Source organism: Lissotriton helveticus, chromosome 1_2 (assembly GCF_964261635.1).
Source record: "Lissotriton helveticus chromosome 1_2, aLisHel1.1, whole genome shotgun sequence".
Taxonomy (NCBI): domain Eukaryota; kingdom Metazoa; phylum Chordata; class Amphibia; order Caudata; family Salamandridae; genus Lissotriton; species Lissotriton helveticus.
This window is the reverse complement of record NC_136058.1, coordinates 58,558,615-58,581,900: the sequence shown is the minus strand read 5'-3', so window position 1 is coordinate 58,581,900 and position 23,286 is coordinate 58,558,615. Positions and strand designations below refer to the sequence as shown.

Sequence of the window (23,286 nt, the reverse complement as noted above, 5' to 3'; positions counted from 1 at the left end):
CAGTGTAACAGAACATCCTCCTGATCTGGTTCTGTGTATGTATGGGATGTGTGCAAATAGCAATCCTGTTGAGTGGTGGTGTCTGGGTGGTTAGTGGAAGGAGAAGCAACTGTTCAGGTAGTTTAAGCCCAAGTTGTGTAGCTTCTTGAATGTGTGTGTGAAGAGTTTGCAATGAATGTATTTGTGAATCGAGAGCCAGTGGAGCTCCCTGAGGTGCTAGTTCTGTGTGGGAGGTTGAGTCTGGCTGCCAGGTTCTGGATGGTTTGCGGTCTTCTAGTGAGTTGCTTGGTGATCCCGGTATAGAGGTGTTCCCGTAATCCAAGTTGCTGGTGACTAGGGCGTAAGTTCGTTTTTTTTTCTGGTTTTGCTTGTGAGCCATTTGAAAGTCTTCCTCAGTATCTTCAGGGTGTGGAAGAAAGATGCAGGAATTTGTGCAGTCATGCTCAGTTTGTTGTTGGTGATTCCAAAGTTCCTGACACGGGTGCTGGGTGTGTATGTGGGTTCGAGTACTGACAGGTATCAGTTGCAGTCACATGGCGAGGTGTTCTTTATGAAGATACTACTTATATCCTGTTGGTGTTGAGTTTGAGACAGTTGGCTTTCATCCAGTTTGGGACTTAGTTCATGCAATTGATGAACTTGTTTCTTACTTTAGGGGTCTTGTACGGTAGAGAGAGTATGAGTTGTCCAAATGCTCATCGGTAATTTTTGCTAGCTGAGTTGATGGAAAGTCAGAGTACCTGGCTATAGTACCCCCTGGTTTTTAACCTATTTTACTAGAATGGGTGCAGATACCTTAGTCTTTTGTGATGCTGAGTGTTAGCCACAAAGAGTACACCCATACCTCAACACCTGTAACATAACTACCAAAAGTCAGGTGGCACCGTTCGTAACAAGAAACACGAAAGTGGCTGATCACTCTACATCTCAAGAGGAAAACAAGTGGATGTACTTAAGAGGAGAGTGCAGGGGTATTTTACATTTTTTTCCTGGAGCAAATGCACAGCAAAGTTTAGACCAGTGCAAGAGGTGCATAATCTGATTGATTAGATGAACCTTACAGAAAACTTGATTGACCGCAAATACAACATCATTGAATGATCTCGGTTGTATGAAACCCCAGTGTGGCTTGCATAGTGGTGGCATGGAAAGCATGGCCTAAGTAGATAATTTGGTAGGTGTGATACACCTGGCACCCTCTGGTATCTAAAGTGGGCTAGTTGGTTCTATAGTGTATTGGGCATTTCTCAGTAATTTATTCCTCTGGTGGGAATCCGGTGACGCCATTCAAAATGCACTCAACCCATTTAAAAGGTGCAAATATTACCTGGGGCATACTAATAGCTGGTGTATCATGTTCTTACATAGGACCTCAATGATTTGTGTGAATTTATACACAGATTTACTGGTGTTCTTAGAAAAGTATATATATTTACAAATATTTATAAATGACACGCCTCCTGGACTGAATGCCAAAGTGGCACACAATCTATTTGATGTATGGATGTATGAATGTATTTTTAATGTATCCACACCTTGTAAATTGCTTATTTAATTTCAGTTTTTTGGTAAGAAATAATTTTATTTTGTGCCAGAAATGACCTGTCTTGGGATTTGTTTTATGCAGCTCTCGGAGCAGTCCCCTCTCCTTTTGATTGCTTTTTGTGCAATCGGGGGTTGAAGACATTGCATCTTCGAATGAAGCAGCATTTTACCAATGCCATGGCTGCTGCAAATTTTCTTGCAGCAGATCCTCGTGTGGAAAAAGTTATTTTTCCTGGTAAGTGGTTTATGATTTCACAAGACTGGTATAGTTTTGTCATGGGCAGTAATTGGGCACAAGCCCATTTAGTTATGTACTTAATAGGAGTACATCTGTCGAGTCTTCACCCAGAGACCTCCGATCATAGATTTGATGTGTGTCGGGAGGGCTCTGTCGTACCTTTCACCAGACTACATGGAAAAGTGGGTTCAAGCAATGTGCCATTCTTTTCTAATTTTGTTTTCAAGATCTATGCTTCCTTAGACTTTTTAGTCTGCTTATGACACCATTGTATTTTAATGACTTTGCGTCTGCTTCAAAAATGGGATTCATTCTACTATTTTTCTACACCTCACATCTTTGTCACTTGTTATTGCTTGCAAGCACCTTCTCATATATTGTCTTCCTGAGCCCCCATTTCATAAAATAGCCATTAGATTTCAATGTTGGAATACGCACCTAAACTTTGATTGTAGTAGAGACGGGAGAATTTGTGGGTGTATATGCTTCATATTATCATTTGGCTTAACTTCTTGATTAGTTTTAAATATGGTTGATTCATTTCAGGTCTAAAATCACACCCTCAGTATGAGATAATGAAGCGTCAATGCACTGGTTGCCCAGGGATGATCACTTTCTACATCAAGGGCAATCTTGAACATGCAAAGATCTTTCTGAAGAGCTTAAAGGTAAGGTTGGATGTGTTACTGTGAAGAAACCCACAGACATTTAAATGCTGTTTCACGTGTGTATTGTACGCAGAACGTGATTTGCTGTACAGGTCTGCACTTGTGGCAGTTGTTCCAGCTCTATGTCATTAATGTACGTGGTTCTTCCTTGAATATGTCATGCTTCAACAGCACAGTTAAGAAGTTGGGCCTTGCATTTATGAATGCACTGTGTAATAAATTCCATCTGCTTATTATGTTTTTCTTCTGTTATTTCGGACTTCTGGATTTCTTTATCTTTTAGCCCATTTTTAAATATTAATCAATAAACAAAACAGCGCTTTAACGGCGGACTGTGGTTCTGCACCTCACACCAGTTTCCTCTATTCAAAAAGTCCTGCGCACTGATACCCCGGCACCAGCCGTTACGTGATGCCTCTGTGTCCCAGATCCTGAAAATGCGGGTGTGCGCCAGGCAATGAAGTCCAAAACACGCCTGTTGTATGAAACGTCTTTATTTCCAATTAGTATTTCCCATACGTTAACACCACAATAAGCTCCGCCAATGCTTTTCGTTCTCTCATGGAAAACTTAATCAGGGCTTCAGTAAAAGCGATGCAAAAACTTCACAACAACAAGTAGAAAAAGTAGAAGAATCCAATGTAAAAGCTCCAGTGTATTGCTTTGGATGCACAAGGGAATTCCCAGGGATTCGTACTGCCTGAAAGTGAAGATCTGTCTCGTTGGTTCAAGTGTAATCGTTAGTGTAAAATATTACCTATTACAGGTTTCTCCTCTCTTTATTCTTAAGCTTGTTGTTGATCTTTGTTGGAAATTTGCTCTTTTTGCAAGGTCACCCCAGATTTTTTGCCTTCTGTTAGTAAATCCCTTTTTGTTGGCCATAAATGTCTGTGTACTTTACCTATACTAACCAGTAGTAAAGTGCTTCGTACCTGTTGAAATTGGTATACATCCGATTAGCATAGTTAATTTGCTTGAAAGTCCATAGCATGTGGTGTCACAGGGTTTGCAAATTAAATGCTCTTAGTGGGCTGCAGCACTCACTGTTCCACCTACTACAGTAGCCCTGCAAAGAAATGTCTGCAGGCCTGCCACAGACATAAACCTTTTGCCAGAGCTAAACCTTCCTTTTTAATCCTTAGAAGTCACTGCTAAGGTGGGCCCAAACTCCCATAGAGCTGTGTGCATAGTATTTAAAAAGTAGGACATATATTTAATATTTACATGTCCTGGCAGTAAAAAAAAGATGCCAAATCTAATTTTGACTGTAGAAAGGCTGGTTCTCCCATAGATTAACCGTGGTTTACACTATTACTTTTAATACATGCTAGAGTGACCTATTAAATACGTTTAGGAGTAGCTAGAAAAGTTTTTGAAGGATTCATTTTAATAGTAATTTAAAATCCAGCGTTGTGGTCTAGTCGGACTTTATATGACTGTTTTGGAAATTACACTTTTAGAAAGTTGTCATTTTTCAGCCAAAAAGAAAAAAGGCTTTCCTGTCAGTGTCCAGCTGTCACCTGGCCCCTGATGGCTCCCCTGTGATGTTATGTGTTTTGTTCCTAGATAGTGGACAACGGGCTATGAGTGTAGAGAGGGGACTCCTATCTTGAAAGAATGGCATGGGGCCTGTGCCCACCCAAATCCTGTGCTTCAAAGGATGCCTGGCTTGTCACTAACAAATGAAACTCACACCTAGGCACATCTCCCGTTTGTCTCTCTAGTCAGGCTGGCACTAAACCCAGAGGTCCGGGGAGGAACTGATTTAGGGAATGTGTAGAGGCTTGCCTCCCACACACAGGCTGGTACTGGGCATTAAAGTGGACCCCACAGACCTCTCCTCAAAAACACTCCAATACATGTGAAGAATCTGAAAATAGACTGCTCTGCTTTCTAAAGAACCTGAAGGACAACTGGGCTTGCTTGCCTTGAACCCAGTACCCCAGAAGTTACTCCAAGGGCAAATCACGTAATCTCCCCGTGCCTAACAAAAATTGAATGTGTCCCCATGTAACAAAACTGATGCTCATGTAAAGCTCTCTAATACCCGATATCTCGGGGCTAGTTCGCGCTATATAAAACTCTAAAAAAAAACAAGGGTCAATTGCTGACCTCTTCTTTTGAACTTCCAGGACAGAACAAGCTTTCAGAGACCTTTCCCTGGAACTGCCCAGTTCACAAGTACCAACTGGACCTGCTCTGGACTCTGTTACTGGCTTCTTTTTTTGGAGTGAGTCCTAACACCAAGTGGTGCCTCCCAGGTCTTGGACTCTTTGCTGGTGTTAAAGTGTACTCCTACTGTCCTCTAACTGCAAGATATGGATTTTGAAACTTTTTGCCAATATTCTGTCTGGAGAATTGTTGGAGATCAAGACTGCAGTCAAAGCTGCATCAATCAACGTCGAACTGCCAGTTGGCATCCTCAGGATGGATGCCAAGCAGCAACCTGTCAAGGCCTTCATGGGCACAGACTGTGACCACTCTGAGCTTTCCTGCCTCTGTCGATGACTGCACCAGGACCCCGCTCTTCAGCAATCCTCTATTGTCGAGCCCTGCATTGGATCTAGCTTGCAGTTTTCCCTGTCGATAACTCGTTGATGACCACTTTTTCTCTATTAAAGTTTCTAAGTCAGAAGGTAAAATGTCCTCTTGGATGAACCTGGTCCCTGTATGCATCCCACCATCCATCGTAGTCGGCCTTAACTTTTGACTTTTGTCTGCTTTATATGGACCTGATAACTGCAGTGGATGCTTTCTACTTTTTGGTGCTATTTTAAATTTTGAATTAATATCTCCTATCCTGCTTATTGGATTTTTTTGTTGTTGTGGTGTCATTTCATGTATTAAAATATTCTCTTGTTTTCTAAATTGATTTGGGATTTTTCTTGTGCTGTGTTTTCACTTTCTTACTGTTTGTGTGCTGCGTAAATACTTCATACATTGCCTCTAATTTAAGTCTGACTCCTTTGTGAAAGCTAACAGAAGGTTAAGAACATGCTTATTTAGTGGCTCTACTGGTTTATCTTAACAAGGATTATGAGTATTATTTGAGATAGCTTCTCAATCACCTGAACTAGTAATCCAATTTCTTACTATCTTTAAGTTCATTTATTTAACTGTATTTCTTAGTTTACTTGCATACAACAGTTTCTTTATTTATATCTGAACATTGATGCTCAGGTCAACCTCCCCAACTTTCCTCCTTTCAAAATGCGTTGAATCTTCTGCTTTGTCGATTTAAGCTATCCAGTAAAACTGTGGCTTCCTTAGTTGTTCTCACCCAGTAGGGATAAACCTGGGAGAGATTTGTATCCCTTTACCTTTGTGGGGTGGAAGCGTGCAACAAGGGTACCCCAATCAACCATGTATCTCTTGGTGAGAGAAGTTATTTGCTTCACAATGCTTTTTGTTCTACAGTGTTGCATGATGGGTTTCTTCATCTGAATTCCGCCCGCACGCATACTTTGCTAAAAATGTCAAGCTACTATTTGCCTCTGAAAGCAGATTACCCAGTTGGCTTTCTGCCGTATTGACAGAATTGTACATGTGCGTAACGCAGTGCAAAATCTCACCATTCTGTTCTGTAACTCAGGTACATAAATGTTTTTGTTGCACACATACTTTAGAATAAAGCACACAGCGAAATTTGTGAACTGGGACCATTGAGTCAGCCCCCACTGACTGAAAAATGGTATTGGACTTGTTTTGCAAGGGGGCAGGCGCACAATTACTGTATCCCTCTTTGTTTTCTGCTTTTTTGTTACCTCCAGTCTCAAAAAGAGTTAACCATTCGGCGTGCACTCTGAAAAAAGACAGTACAATGCTGCAGCGGATCTATTGCTAAAAAAGAGAAATAGTAAGTTAGTCTTGTCCACATTCCATGAATTGCTGATCACCAACTGATTAGTTCAACTCTGTGCTTCGCAGACTAAGTTTTTTTCATGGCATTCCTTGTTGTTGGATAAATAAATATCCACAGTCTGCCAACATGAGCTGTGTCTTTAGTTAAGGAGTTATGTAGATTGCTTGTTTGGGAGTTCTTGTATAAGCTATCACCATTACATGTACTGTACTATCGAAATGGATACAACATACATATACCATAGCATTTGTTTATTGTTTGCTACTTTGATCGACTATCGACTATCTTTCCAGTTAAAATAAACTGCTATTTTTTTGTGTGCTTTGACACTAAATCCGGTACTTTGAAAGTATTTAGGTCAAAATATTGTTGGCCTTTTCATGTACTAAAGTTGCGAAATTTTATTAAGCTTTGTAAATTACGTCTGCACATTTGTCTTTGTCATTTTTTCACCATTCAAAGTGTTGCTTTTTTTTTATTTACATACTGCAGGTTTTTGCGCTGGCTGAGAGCCTTGGGGGATATGAAAGCCTTGCAGAACATCCGTAAGCAATTTTTATAGTTATCAATCCATTGAATATGAATTTCCCAGTGAAATAATTTGTTTACTGCCATCTAATTTGTAACAAAACTTATAAATGCTTTAACGATTCTAGAGACCTTGTAATAAAAGCTTTAGTTTAGGTTGTTAATGTCTGACTTTAGATGTTTTTAAATATCTATGTGTGTTATAGCAATACCATTTGGTACAAAGACATGTTTTATGCTTGGTATTATGGGACCAGTGGTCCACCTATGCGAGCCATGCCATTGTAGGGACACCTTGTGATGAGTTGCTTTGACTGTGAGTGCTAGCAGCATCTCAGAATGTTATGTTATGTTAAATGAATTTGTATAGCGCACGTACACCAAACTGTTTCATGGCGAGCAAGAGAGGAGCTGCGACAGTGATGCCTGAGTGAACAGAAAGGTTTTAAGTAGTTTCCGGAACTGATGGTAACAGGCTGTGCGACTAATTTCCACAGGAAGTGAATTCCAAAGCTGTGGAGCCAATACCGCGAATCCGAGCCCACCATGTGTCTTACGTTTAAATACGGGGGTGGTCAGCAAATTCAGATTCGAGAGGGGATATAGCGCTGAATCCTGGAAGAGAGGAAGGCAGGGCCATTCCCCATTAGGGCTTTGAATGTGGTGCATCCCAGTTTAAAGGCACATTGTTTAGCCATCGAGAGCCTGTGAAGGCTCCTCAGTAGGGGTTTAATGTGATGTCGTAGAGGCTGGTGGGCATTGAGTCTGGCTGCGTGATTTTGCACCTGCTGCAAACGTTGTGATTGACATGCGCGGATGCCAACGTAAAAGAAGTTGGCGTAATCAATATGCGACGTTACCAAGGCAAAGACAGTCAAGGTTAGGGCCTCAGTGGTTAAGAATCTACTAATCTTCCTAATTCTGCGAAGATGGAAGAAGCATGCTAAAACCACTGCGCTTATCTGAGCCTTCATGGAAAGATCGTTGCTAATCATGATCCCTAAACTCTTAACGGACGTTGCAGGAAGTGGGGGACTACCTAGAGTAGGGGGTAAAAAATTGGAGTTCCAAGGGTTAGCTGATCCACCTGTGAGGATGAGCTCAGTTTTGTCTGGGTTTAATTTCAGTTTGTGTCGTTCATCCAGGCGCTAATAAATCGTAATGTGGATTGGATGGAGAGCGCTGAAGAAATGGTAGGACTGATATCAAATACCAACTGAAGGTCGTCAGCGTAATTAAAAGTGACAACCTTTCTCTTGCGCAGAGGCCAGATCAGGGGGGAATAAGTATAGATTGAACAGCAGGGGCGAGAGGGAGGACCCCTGAGGGACCCCACATGTCAGTTTCATTTTCTGGGATGAAAAATTCACCAGGCGAACCGCCTGGAACGATTTGTGAGGAAGGAAGAAATTCACCTCTAAGCCATGCCTGTACTCCGGCATTGCTGACACGGTCGATCAGAATATTGTGGTCGACCGTGTCAAAAGCAGCTGACAGATCAAGGAGTACCAGGGCCTGGGTAAGCCCTCTATCCATCCCCCCTCTGAGTTCATCCATGACTGCGAGGATGACAGACTCTCCTGAATGTGCCGGCCTAAATCCCGCCTGATGAGAGTCCAAGAAGTGAGATTGTTCAATGAAAGAGCTCAGTCAATTTGCCATATTAGCTTCTAGGATTTTCCCGAGATAGGGCAGCAGAGAGATGGGCTGGTAATTACTGAGCACCGATGGATCCGAGTTTTTTCAGGATCAGGATGATCTCAGCACTTTTAAAAGTGTCAGGGACAATACCAGATTTTAGCGAGTTGTTGAGTAGTGATAAGAGGGGTTTGGGACAAGTAAGGAAAGTCTCGAGAAGGATATGCGGTGGGCAGCAATCAGTGGGAGAGCCAGAGCTAACTTTTTTTAGAAGACCAAAGAAGATTTACTTTGAAGTAGGGGGGAATATGGTTAAATACAAATGTATTTTCACCGGGAGGTAAAGGGGCTATAACAGAGGAGGCTGGCGGAATGCTAGTTTTAATCAGGATAATTGTGTTTAATGAAATAAGAACTGAGCGAGTCACATAGAGATTGTATGGGGGCAGGTTTAGCTATAACCCTGTCTGGATTGGTAAATTCATTAACTATGGAGAACATATCTTTAGACTTGTTTGCTGAGTTAACGATCTTTGCAGAGAAGTAATCTGCCTTAGTCTGGAGAATTGCTTTTTTATAATGTTTGAGCAAGGTGAAGTAAAAGGCTCTTTTATCCAAGGAGTAATCATGTCTTCAATTACGTTCGGCTTTCTTAAACTTTTGCTCATTGAAAAACCAACGTTGGGCATCATGGGGTCACGTAGTCTTTATTTCCGTGACTGGGGCAATATGATTGCTAGCAGATTCAAGCCAGATTGTAATATCTGCTGCCTGGGTATGCAGGGAATCTTCAGGGGTAGGAGCTGTGGCTGTGAGTATAGAACAAAATGCGCCCATATTAGCGTGATTTCAATTTCTCGCCAGATTATTTTTTATCTGAGCATTTTTCCTAGGTGGGGTAATGGGTATAACAAAAGTGATAAGATGGTGATCTGACCAAGTACGAGGTACGATAGTAAATTCAGATAGACCCAAGTTGGAAGTCCATACTTGGTATGAGGAGTGCCCCTTTATATGAGATACAGAAAAGGGGGTGGTGATGAACAGAGTGTCTGAATTGAGCAGACCACTCTTACCCAGTCCAAAGATCAGGGCTTGATCCATCACCGTTATTTATCTCACTACCCCATCCCAGCTCAGAACCTGGCTATATGCAAATTAGTCTGTCCCTGGCCCAGTGCATCATGGGAACAGGGCAGACCAAACTACCAAGCCAATTCTTCACCAGAAAGGAGACAAGCTACCGGGGACCGGTTTCTGGCATTTCAGCCTCTTCGGCCCGGCTTGCTTGAATCCTGATGGAGCAGTGAGAAAGGGACTCATGTCTGAGTATACCCTGCCACACCTATAGTGGCCAAAAACGATACAGAAAAGGGGGTGGTGAGCTAAAAAACGGTGATGGATCAAGCCTGATCTGTTGACTGGGTAGGAGTGTTCTGCATTAATTCGGAATACTCTGTCCATCACCACCCCCTTTACTGTACCTTTATATGAGAGGCAGTCTTCACATGCTGGGTGCAATTCATTCCAGTGAGGAGATCGGTGAATTCAGTGGAGTTCACGCTCTCTCTTGCATCATTAGGCCAGTAATTGAAATCCCCAATTATTAGGAGTCTGGCGTGATTTATAGCTAAATGGGAGATCATATCGCCTAATAGTTGAAAAAGTCGGCATGTGATTAGGGGGGTCTATAAAATAAGGCACAAATGAAAGAGGATTGTGGGGATTCAAGTTTAAGTATAAGACCACAGAAGGGATACCTGCGATCCCTAATGTAGTAAACTGGAGGTTCTGATGGATGATGGCAGCCACCCCACCTCCGGCTTTTCCCGGAGGTCTGTTAGCCTGAAGGATGTAGTAATTCTCAGGAATTGCTGCCAAAACATCAGGGACAGTTTCGGTGGAGAGTCTTGTTTCAGTTAAAAGTAGGCTATCGGGTCTATCTGAATCAATAAACTGAAAAATTTCCAGCTGTTGTTTTACTAATGAGCGTGTATTAAGGTAACTAATTTTTAATGCCGTTATATTAAGTTCCATTGGAGAAACTATGGATGGAAGGGGCTCATTGATAATTGGAGTTTCTACACTGCTAGTTATGTAAGGTGATACTAGATTGGTCTCCCTGAGTGTTAGGATCTCTCCCGTATCAAGACTAGCACGGATACCACAGAGCTTAACCGGAACCTCAAATGTGAAGTGCTTTGCTTTGTTTTCAGCATGAAACATTTTAGGAACTGCATCAAATACATTTTTCTGTGTCTCAGATGGTATTTTCTTAGAGTTGAGGTTATTGACCTCACTGTTCATATGTTATAACAAAACAGGGTTATTCATTGGATCTTAAGTGACCTACAGGGTCTAATATTGTATTCCAATGACATTAGTGTAATGTAGCCTCCAGTCTGTTGCTTTGAAAAAGTACCTGTTTGGCCAAAATTGCTATAATGACTGTCACATCTTAGCATAACACATGTAAAATTGCAATGGAAGGTAGTGATGCCTCTGCTAAATAGCCTTACGATTGCAATATTTTTTTCAAAAAACATATGTATTTTATTGCATATCAAAGAACACAGTTGTAAAATAATGTAATGCTAATACCATCAACCTGGAACCAAAACAAGAGCACAAATGCAATAAAGCTCTAACCTGAATACATGGACAGCCAAGCTGTCTTAGGAGTGAAGTAGCAGTAAGTTTGTGAGGTTTAGGAGGATTGTGACATGTTAGGATTGCCTTCCCTCTCCAAGACCATGTCTGTTCTCACTCACCATTCCTATAGATCATCTTGAAGCTTTTCATCTGTTCGCACCATCTTCATCCAGAATTCTTCCACTAGGGACCACTCAGAAACGTCCTAATAGACAGTTGCATGAAGGGGCCCTGCGATTGTATCAAGTGGATCATGATCCTATGTTTGGCGAGCACTAATAATAAAGATAGAAACTTAACATAAATGTTACCCTTTTCATATAGGGGATGTAGTCTCAGTATGCAGTGTGCTAAAGAACAGTCTTTCATACCCTCTGAACAATGGGCAAGTCTTCCATCCACATCGCACAATATTGGGAAACCACTGGGTATACCCAAATCATATGTAGAAAATGGGCCCCATTTCGGTGACGTTCATGATGTTCATCCAGTTGAGTCGGGTATAATTTGCTAAGAGTTTGTGGAGTGAGGCAAGCCTGATGCAAGTTGTTAAACTGAATAAGGCCAAAAAGGGTGTTATTAAAAAACAGTCTTGTGGTGCTGTAAACACTCGAGTCCACTCAGGATCTGTAAATGGAGCAGTTCAGTCCCTCTCCCACCTGGCATAACCGTCAAAGGCCTGGCATTCAGGCTTGTAGCATCACCCTACATAGGGATAAGATCCATCCACCCCATCTGTAAGTTCTATGATCATCTGCAGCTTGATTGATTCCGGGGGATGTCCTGTAAATCTGCCCCAGTAGCGCTGAGCTGCAGAAGTCATTTTAGCAACTGTTAAAAACTGATCTGAGCCTGCAAAGAACTTCTGTCTAGCCTCCCTCAAATCTCACTCATAGAGATCACCTAGTTCCTTGCAACCTCCATTAAGCTTGTGGATGAATGGGTTTCCCATATTTGAAAGGAAATGGTGACCCCACCAACCACGTTTAAAATACATATCCCAGATCTGAGACATCAATAACACAAGGTAGGTGACTTCCTGGCCTACCTTCAGCACCAGATACATAATTCCCAGAACACCCAAAGGATAGCACTCTGCCAGAAGGCTACACTCTCTGTTCGTGTACTCGTCTCTCCACAGCAGCAAATATTGCGTCAGAGCTGCCATATAGTAATATTCAAAGTCTGGGAGGGCCAAGTCCCACTTTTCATAAGAAAGCTTCGGAGTGCTGAGCCTCATCCTGGGTCGCGATCTACGGCACAGAATGGCAGTCAGTATTTTGTCAGTTCTGTGGAACACAAACCTGGGCAATAAACATGTCACAACCTGAAAAGGTTAGAGGCACAGTGGTAGAAATAAGCAATATCATTTTACTGAGACACCCTTCCCATGAGTGACTATGGCAGCTTTCTCTGGAAAGGGAGGGACAGCTTGAGCTCTGTATGATCTTTTAATTTCTAAGTTCTGTGTCTTCCTCAGTGGTAGGTGACCGCTTTAAGGCTGGTGTCAGGGCTTGGTTTACGGAAAGATAGAGATAGGGTAAGTGTTACCATTATATTAGGCTAACATAGTGTTTGGGTTATAAAAAGAGCAACTTTAAAGAAAATAGAACACTTAGGATTAGAAATAGAATTAGGAAGAGATATCGCCCTTTAAAAAAACAAAGCATATCCGAGATAAAAACCTGCATTTCAAGACATTAAAGATCCGTGAAAAAGGTTATGTATAGAACCCCAAGATTTATTACTTTGGAATTCATCTCCTCAGATTGAACTCAGAAACAGAATCATATTAAACCCTCTGAATGAGCTGCATTAGTTAGAAAGGAGAATTGCTTCGTGGCCATTTTCAGATCTACAGGTAAGGCCATTATTTTCCAGTTACCATTAAGGAAATGTCAAATAAATATAGGTCATGCTATTCTTAGAAGAACAGGGTGCACTTGTGAGCACATTCAGTCCTTTCGTTAGCCCTGCTCACCGATAAACTTTATAGTTTTACTAAGAATAAGTCCAGGGTTACTTTGCCACGTACTGATTTAAATTGAATTATTGTTGGAGACCAATGAAGGGGGCGGATGTAACTGCCATACCTGTGTGTTTTGGAGGTAATGTTATTAAAGTTGTACCATACATGGCATCACCGTGTGAGAGGTCATAACACCAAAGTACTTATTTAAAGTAAAGACATTGATGTGGCAAAGAAAGTCCTCATTCTTAATGTAATTAGATTCACACCAAACTTCGTCATAAAAAGCCATAGTAGTAGTACTTCCTGTTATTTTAAGTGATTTTATGAATCACAGCCAAGGGCCCTATTATGTACAGTGCGCACTTTCCCTGTTTGCGCTGTGGCGCACCTTAAAACAGGTACACTGGGCACAAACAGAGAAAGTGCGTCCTATTACATAGAATGCGCTGCCCCCAGGGCAGCTGCAAACTTTTCCTGCATTTGGGGCTGCTCATTCAAGAGAAATACAGAGCAGCTTTGAAGCTGCTGCTCCGTGTTTCACAGTGCAGGCGGCAACTCGCCTGCATTTTTAAAGGGGATAAGAGATCACCTTGCAGGTGGGTGCAGTGAGTGACTGCGCCTACCTGCGAGGGGATGTCTGGTGGGTCCAGAGGGCTGCTATCGGGGGATACACTCATAGTGCGCCTCCTGAGAGCTTCTTTGACTCTGAACCTGCATCTGTAATAGGGCGTGGGCGCAGAGACAAAGGAATGTGTGCCCCATTCAAATGAGGCGCTGTATGTAGGCCAGCGCTTTCAATATTACAGAAGGAGCCACACAAGCATCTGCGGCCCCTTTTGTAATACCAAAGTGCCCCAGGGATGCACAAAGCGGACGCAAAAGCCCGTTACTTCCCTGGAGCACTGTATAATACCGCCCCAAGTCTTTACATATATTGTATATCTAGGTTGTCTAATGCCTCAATGAACACCTAGCCACCTGAAAGTGACAAGACGTCTGGAACTAGAGTACTGCATGCACTTAGCTTCTAAGTAATGTGGCAATATCCCGGGGCTTTCCACATTGTTTACTGCTGATCTTCTCGGGAAAAAGAAATGAACGTTTTAGCAAATAAGAGGGGTAATGTATTATGCAAGGGCAGAGTTGCTGTGTTTACTTTCGTTTGTATTTGTATACAGACTTTTAACCCCTTCCCTGCTCATAACGGAACCACGCCGTCATGAGCCACGGGCGGCATGTGCTCATGACGGCGTGGTGCCATCATGCTGCGCCCACTCCGCCCACACGGCACTGATTCCCCGCCTGTGTGGGCGAATTAGTGAGTGGGCGGGGTTGTGACGGAACCACACCATCATGAGCACAGATCGCCCGTGACTCATGATGGCGTGATTCCGTCACAAGCATGGCGGCACCGCACTCACCTCCCACCCCCCCAGCGGCCAAGGGGTTAAAGTGTCTCTAGTTTTCAACTTAGATTCTGAAAAAAATAGCCCATATGTTATAATAATAGGAGTCAAAATACAATTTCTTGTCGGTTTCTTCACTTTCTGCTTTAAAAGTGGACTCTATGCCAGCTTTGTTTCATTTACTATCATAAGTGTACATAAGAATTGCTTGTTAATATTAGTAACGCGATGTCCTGAATGTAGCTTACAAAGTACTGTTCGTCAGAGAGCACAGGCCGTGGTAAACAAAGCCAACTCACCGAGTTTTCATCACTACTTTGGTTAGTTTAAGAAAACTTGGAAAGTCAGAGTGTAGAATTTATCATAAATGCATTTTGAGTTTTATGGTAGACCCTTTCCAGATTTACAAGGGCTGAAAAGGAGCCACTACTGAGGCCATTGATATCTGAAGCTGCGTAAAATGCTAATAAGATTCCATGAGGTTACTGCTGCCTTGCATAATTATTCATTACAAACCTAGTGTTATAAAACTAGTTACATTCACGTGGCCAGATCGAACTGTCCTCTGGTCAGAGCGATGAAAACATGCAGTGCAAATGTGATCCGGTTCTGTAGTGACAGCCAGCCTTCCACCTAGTACATTTAGTCCTCACAGTGGAATATTGCCACAGGGCATTGGTAATGGTACAGGTAAATAATCATGTTGTTGATAGCCAGAACCTCAGTAGTCAATGGACCCTGCAACTAGACCTCGAGTGAACTAGAGTGAATGTTTTTCTTGAGCTCCCCAACCATCATTGTCTATATTAAAGTGGTGCCAAAGGGCCATGGGTTGAGATGGCAATAGGGGAATCTACAAAAACAGCTAGATAATTCCTCTGTGGGAATTGCCTACTCATCGGAACAGGCGAAGACCTCTCTAGTTTTGGGGGTTTATGTAGCATGAACTGAACAGGGCTCAAGGGAGTTCCTAACTGTTATAAACCGAATTATTGGTGCACAGTAAAACAATGATACGTATAAAACAGCGGTACGTTGCATATCCAGATACAGACCTACAAATGCACAGCTTAAAGCAGAATGAAAGGTCGGCAATGCAAGTGATAGGATGGAAGAATGTGATGCTGAAGGAATACACTTAGGCAATATATGAGTGACTACTTAAGTACGACTAAATAGAATAGAATATTGAGAAAATCAGGAAGTTCTTAAGGACCGTGTTGCAGAAGAATAGTCTAGAGGCAACCAGATCCATAGAAGGGAAAAGTGCAAGAGCCTGGAAATTGGGTAAGCAAAATACTGGGTAGTTTAGAAGAGAAGCGTCCTAGTTGTGCCTGGTATGATGCAGTGAGGCAGGAGTAAGTGTGGGTTAGTGAGGGGCAGAAGAGAGCCTAAACTAGCAAGGAGTCCCAAGATGTGCTTCTTAATTGAGTAATTCACAGGGAACGGCACTAGCATGTTTCAATAAATGGTAGGGGCTTAATCAGCAGGGGGTACCATGCAAGTGGGTACAAGCAGGCCAACACCACCGCAAAAAAGGCATGCTTCCAGCTAATGCAGCAAACTCCTCCACAGTCATGTTGTGGAATTACAAAGATTTGGTGGCAGCTTAGCCCTGTGGCCCTCTAACAACTCAGCAACTATCATTGGCCATGGGTCTCGCCTATGCGAGAGCTATTGACTTTGGCAATGTGTTTTAGCAGTTATGTACACCAGGGTGGCTGCTGTTAAGCATGGATAAAAGCTAGTGGGATGGGGTAGATTGCAGTGGGGTAGATTGGGGTAAAGTGGAATGGGGTAGATTGGGGTGGAGTGAGGTAGATTGGTGTAGAGTGGAGTCTGGGTAGAGTGGAGTAGAATAAAGTGGGTTGAATGGGGCAGATTGGGGTTGGGTGGAGTAGATTGGATTGGGGTGGAGTGCTGTAGAATGGAGTGGGTGGATTGGGGTGGATTGGAGGGGAGTGGGGTAGATTGGGGAAGAGTGGGGTGATTGTGGTTGAATGGATTCGGGTAGAGTCGTGTGGGAGGTAGATTGGAGTGTTGAGGGGTAGATTGGAGTGGTGTGGGTAGATTGGAGTGGAGTGTATTAGGGTGGTGTGTGGTAGATTGTTGTAGAGTGGAGTAGAATGGAGTGAGATGTATTGGGGTAGATTGGAGTGGAGTGGGTAGATTGGAGTGAAGTAGATTGGGAGAGGGTGGGGTAGATTTGGAGTGGTCTGGGGTAAATTTGGGTGGTGTGGATTAGGTTGGAGTGGACAGAGTAGGGTAGATTTTTGTAGAATAGAGTGGAGTGGAGTGGATTGGGGTGGATTGAAGTGTAGTAGATTGAAATGGGGTAGATTCAAATAGAGGAGTGGGGTAGGTTGACTTGGGGTAGATGGGGTGAAGTGGGGTATATTGGATTAGACTGGGATGGATTGGATTGGAGTGGAGTGGTTAGATTGGCGTGGGCTAGATCATTGTCGAGTGGAATGGGATATATTGGGGGTAAAGTGGAGTGGGGCAGATTGCGGAAGAGTGCAGTGGACTGGGGAAGAGTGGAGTACAGTCGAGTAGGGCTAGAGTGGAGTAAGATAGAATAGGGTTGAGTGAGATAGAGTAGATTGGGGTGGGGTAGAGCTACTGATGATACTAAATTAAATATAAAATAATTTTGGTAGGAGTGTAAATAACAAAATAAAAATCACCGTGGTGGGCATGCACATAAACCCACTGTTCACTAAAGATATTGTTTAAGAAAAGGCAGATATATCATGGGGAGGAGGCAGCATGGAGGCAGCACAAGATAATTAATAACTAAAACGGTTGTATAAGGTATAGACCTGGGTCTACTCTTATTCTCAAGATCCCCAACTTATTTTGAGAAGCTGCATTTTTTGCAATAGTCTGGAAGAAGAACAGCTAGTTGAAAGGTGTGGTTAATTAATCGTGATCTCTTGTACCTTTTATTATTTGGGTAGTCAAAGATGGGAAACAGGGCTGCAGACGTTCTGCAGAGGAAACCAGAAAGTGGCTTGTATTTTCTTTCTGTTAGACAAAACAATTTTACAGCATCTTAAAAAAGGCAGGTACTGATGTGGCCCATTTCCCAAGGTCTATCACAGAGTTCAGATTTTCTTCTCCTGCAATATATGGGCGCTGCCTCACCACCACAAAAAATAAGCATTTCATTTTCAAATATTGACTTGTCACTCGAGGGGACCTTATCTGGGACAGGAAGGCAGTCCAGTTGGTCTCCATGGCGCGTTGATGTAGTTATAATAAGAATAAAAACAATGTGCCTCCCGTCAGTGTGTACTGGAGCTCACAACAAAGCGCCCACATGGCAGCTCCACAACTTACGGTAACCTCTGTGGGCCAAGCTGCTGTAGCAAAGGGTTGCGCGGCCTGCGAGGGCACAATGGGTCCTCCCTCAAGAGCCAAGAAAAAATACAGTTGCGACTCAGGATTACACAATGGCCGAAAGACAACAGGAGCAAGCACTTCTTTGCAGAGAAACAAATCACAACTGGTCATTCTGGAGCAGGAAATGGAAGGGAACACCCCGCGATGGTCCAGCTCACAAAGGAGGGGAATTAAGAGAGATGGCCACTGTTCGTCCAGTTATAATTACCTCACGAGCCAAATTAATTTTGCAACCGTTGAGACAAAGGCAACTGCTTTCTTTTTATTATAACAATTTTCCCTCATTTTTAATCAGCAGGTAGGGGATTAAACAAAGCGACAAAATTAATGCATTGTGGTGTTTAAACACATTGCACTAAGCCAGGTTTTTACCAACCTGAATAATGGCATTACTTTACTAAAGCACCGCAATACATTTCACTCTCATCAGTCCATATTCACAACGATATGTGTTTTGGGGACAAGGTAAGCACTCTCGATAATAACAGATGCGCAAGTTTATACTCACTCTGTATAGATGAAAAAAGAACACTTCCAAGCTCCATTGTGCCCTTTGGCAGTGAGGGATTAACAACCTCAAAGAGGTCTGATGTGTGGCGAGGTGGGGATGGGTGCAGGTACAGACAAACACGAGCAGGAAACAAAGACAAATATATTTCCCCCAAACGAGCACATAAACACCAAAGCATAAAGATACCAGTGATTGGGCAGTGCTCTGTGAGAAGAAACAAAACATAAAAAGGATAAACAAAGAGGAAAGATTAACCACTAATAAGCAAGCCTTCTTAAATCACAATCAAAGTAACAAATAAAAGGGCAATGGGCAGGCTGTCAGCCCACAAAGTGTATACAACATGTCTCAAATAGACAGCACAAGCTCTGCCTAGGCTCGACCCAAAATACTAACATCCTTCTTCTGCGGTATGTTTGGCATTATTAGAACACATATATCCTATGGCTTCTGCCCACAGCAAAACATAGTGTTGACAGGCAACTCCTTAGGAACAGACAGTGGCTTTGAATGATGGTGACCAAATTCCATCATCCTTCAAAAATTCTTCCCCCACCGACAGATATTTACAAATCCAAGAAAATAAACTACAAACACTGGTACCCTTCACTTCTAAGCTCAGTTACATATCTGACTCTTTCTTAGTGGGTTGAACACTGAGATTTTGCTCGTAAGTCATGTGAATACTTCATAACTTCTACTCACTTGGCCTGGCTCCTTAGGCCTTACACTTGCAAGAGTCAATAAGATGTACACGTTGGACAGAGTATTTGAGTGACCTGCCCTTCATTGTCCAAATCATTGCTTCCGCCTTCTCCAGATGTTTACTATCCTGCAGTTGTGATTTAGTATGGTTTACTTGCTAATTGACTGACAGCTACTTTGTATGGACATTCCGATTTTGTTTGTTGATCAGTGATAACAATGTGTACTACTGCCCTCCTTCACCAAGTTGTGCTCGAAAAAATGGGTGTATTAAAATATTTACCCATTTTTAAAGGTGGTTACTTCTTACAGTGCTCATAAGGGTTTGCTGTGCACAGGGCCTGTTGAATCTTAAACCAGTGTATAATAAAACCTATCCAGTACCAGTATTATGCTGCTTCTCTATGCCTTCTCCATCTTACATAGATGCCTACTAGCAGTGTGAATTAGTTCTGGGGCAGGATTATAAGTGTTTATTGACATGATGTCAGGCATTATTTTTGCTGACACCTGTCCTCAACTCACAATACTACATCAGCTGAGCTGAGCTAACTGTGCAGCACTGCATACCTAACAATGGGGTGAAAGGTGAAGGGAAGGTGTCGGAGAAAGATAGGAAGGGAGTAGAAGCGAATGCTTGCACACGTTGCATCCTTTTTTTGTCAATAGTGGTGCAAAGAAACATATTGGGATGGCAAATGTCACACCCAAATGCCTGTCTTTTGTTTTCTGCAAAGTGCAGTCCTCCTCTGTGGCCAGTAATTTCAGCAGGGAGGGGGCGGGCAGCATGCACATAGGCGCACTGACTCACAACCATGCAGTAACACACTCACTTATTCACAGTCAGCCCAAGGCACTTAAGTAGTTAAACCTGAAGCACTCAGGTCTGAGGCTGTCAGTGACGCCCCCCCCCCTTGTCACAAGGGGGAGGGCCTCAAGGCACTTTTGCCAGGCTGAGGAGATCATGACTAAAGGGCTGTGCATCCTTTGCCTGGCAAAGGTCAGCCCAGGCTACCTGGCGCCTGTGCATTTACCGCAAATCTAGCTCCTGGCTGCTTGAGCTGACCAAATAGGGTTCCTGTCAGGATAACCTTTGTTCAGCCTGACAGACACTCTTCTTGTGGGGGAACAAGGTGGGGTCATGGCCCCTCCGCCTGTATGAATGGGCAGTGGCTGTCTGAGGCCCCATAGGGTTGTTTATCTCGTGGATTTTTTGTGAGGTGGAACTAAAGTTCCAGTTGTGATGTGATTACATTCAGCTCTGGGTTTGTTGTGAATGATCCATTGGCCTGTATTAAATAGATGTGACAGTAATGCACTGTGGCATAGCACCACAACGGACATGTTTTATGCATTTGATAATGCAATACTTGGGGCAAATCATGCACATACAAAGGTAACTTTTAAACTTAACAAGATTTGTAGTGATGACAGACACTGGTAGCATTTAAATGCATATCTATTACATCCTTCCAAATTGCGGTTTTTCATGATTGTATTCGTGTGGCATCAGAATTTTGCTGGTGGCATCTTACCAGTTAGCTGTGGCATTTCTTTGTTATTTTCCGATTCTGAAAATCAATATTTTCTCAAATTCTGACTAGAAATACCACGTTTGCATTATTTCTGTATTTAAGTATGTGGATTCCCACAAAATGTGCATCAGTTCTGTTGTCGCACATTTCACTGTTTACTACATCTTAAAGTGAAGTTTCCTTTCCATTTAGTTGAGAGAAATGGTGGGTTGTAGTACAATGTGCTATTCTTGCTTAGGTTGTACTGATGTTTACAGTGGTTTCAAACCTAGGCCGTGTTACTTTATTTAATGGGCCTTTGGTAAAGGAGGTACACTGCAGAGATCTGACCCCAGTTAATGAAAGATGTAAACATATTTCAGTTAGCAGCTTGTTGAATGGATAAGTAGGCGAAATACCTAAAGTCCCACGAGTTGTGGCAATAGTTAAGAGACTCCATTTATCTTCCATGTTAAGTTGTGATCTAGGTTTGTTTGTAGAAGCAGCACCCCAGTGTGCCTCAGTCTTTATTCTTCCTGTAATATTTTGCTTGAGGTACACTGTAACTTTATTTCCCCTAGGGCTATTATGACACATGCATCAGTGCCCGCAGAGGACCGGGAACTTCTGGGGATCAGCGACACCCTCATTCGCCTGTCTGTGGGTCTGGAAGATGCAGAAGATATCATTGAGGACCTCCATCAAGCTTTAAAAGCAGCTGTAAGTTTTTGCAATTAAGATTACAGCACATAGTTTCTCATGGAAATGAAGATATTGTGCAATGTAAGTGCTTTTGTACTATTAATAAACATTCATGTGCGTTGTCTTGTATAAAGGGTATTTTATATACTTCCTGTATATAAATTGAAATACATTTCCTAGGGGGTGTCCAAAACTGCTAAACGAAGAACACTATACACCAGAAAAAAACTGTAAGAGGGACGAGTTGCAGCAATGCATTGTGTTAGAGTTGGTTTTTTAGGTCTGGGTTTTCACAGCACAGCAGTCAACAAACATATTGCTGACTGTATTGATGAAGTGAGCTGTGGTTCCACCACTTTCCTCCGTAGCAGAGTTTTTTTCTTTCAGCCATTGTCTGGAGACTTTGTCAATCACATGTTGGCTCTGCCCAGTGGAGTATTGAGCTCTCAAATAACACTATTTGCTGTTTGGGCATATGCTTCCGCCTCCACCCCACTTCACTGCCTTACAACAAATGCCCTTTCTGTTCACTCCTTCTGGTTCCCTCACTCTGTGCCTTGCTCAAATGTGGTAACACTGCCTGCATTACCATATTAAAGTCAGACCTATAGGCTTTGCCAGTGGCTGTTACATAGACTGATAATGACATGTATTTCTACATAGAAGTGAAAGGTTTAGATGTACGAAAAATCTTAGTTGAAAAGAAGTGCCCTCTAGTGCAATGTTTAATGCTACCACTGTACATAGGTTTTTTTCCCTCCAAAAATGCCATATAATTGTTCAAAGGGTTGCATTTTTCCTAATACTTGAGTGGTTGAGGTTTGTAAAGTTAGCATGTATTCATATGGCCAATACTACCCCAAGATAACCACCATAACAACAAGAGTCTTCTACTATCAGAGACATTGAATTACGAAATCAATCCCCGAATAAGCATAAATAATCACTTAAATATCAAAGAGAAATAATTAGAAATGAAACAGCTTTGCCATATAATCTTCTTTATGTACTCCAATTGTTTGTCCTCACGTAATAAATGTTAATTTGCAGTAAATTAATTTCCGAAAATCTGTCATTTTGCCCTGAAAAATTCACTCATCTTTTTTAAAAAACAATGTCTCAGGTCATGAAAGAAGATTTTCAATTTTAGTTGAATTCTTTCCGTCATTATCAATTGTAATTTTAACCAAAAAAATTTGTGATTTACTACAGTTTCATGTAGCTACATTCTGCTTCACATGTCCATGTGACCCCTTCATAAGCTTGGGATTTACCATCCTATGTGCGCCCACCAATACACAATAGACTACGTTTATTCCTCATCATCTTATGTTAAAGGCTCACATTTGACTGGCCCAAATGTCAGACAGAAGGCACACAAGTGAACTGTTTTAGCAATGGCACATAGGTCCTCATTCAGTGTTTTCTTGGGGGTGGAGCCCCATCACAAATCAGAAGTCTTCACACTCTCTGAAATCTATAGTTACCACCTCATTTAGAGGTGAGATTCTGATGACCGAGCTTAGCTGGTAGTCTGTGTGCCTCAGAGCCCCCGGCTAACGAAGAAGGAACGGGACGACCTATTTAGGGCAGGCTTTCTTAGATGGGGACCTTTATTTTTTTTATTCATAGAAAACAAACCTCCACTTTGGGACTTTCTTTCTGTAAAACAAAAAATACAGTGCTCACCACCAAAACATAGTCACTCCCAGCATTACAATTGTGACAACAGCGTACTATTGGTGGAAGCATTTGTGTCATAAACGCTACATGATAGCATTGGTGAACTAAAAATATGGCAGTGGGCTGACATGGGGTGAATAAAACAGAACAACCTCTTCTCTTCCAGCTGAGTGGTGAATTGCCCACAGGGTTAGAATTTACCCTCATAGTCTTAAATTCCTACTAATATCGGCCAACAATATAACCTGTGTTCCTAG

General features: G+C 42.4%; 1 protein-coding gene across 1 annotated transcript in view; it reads left to right on the top strand.

Annotated features, from left to right (window-relative positions):
* The window catches only part of CTH (cystathionine gamma-lyase), a 204,559-nt gene that overhangs the window by 170,195 nt on the left and 11,078 nt on the right, over positions 1 to 23,286 (top strand). The window contains exons 8-11 of the mRNA XM_078668721.1: positions 1,628 to 1,780; positions 2,330 to 2,451; positions 6,806 to 6,858; positions 21,226 to 21,364. Coding sequence (XP_078524847.1) covers positions 1,628 to 1,780; positions 2,330 to 2,451; positions 6,806 to 6,858; positions 21,226 to 21,364 — 467 coding nt within the window. The remainder of the gene's footprint in view (positions 1 to 1,627; positions 1,781 to 2,329; positions 2,452 to 6,805; positions 6,859 to 21,225; positions 21,365 to 23,286) is intronic.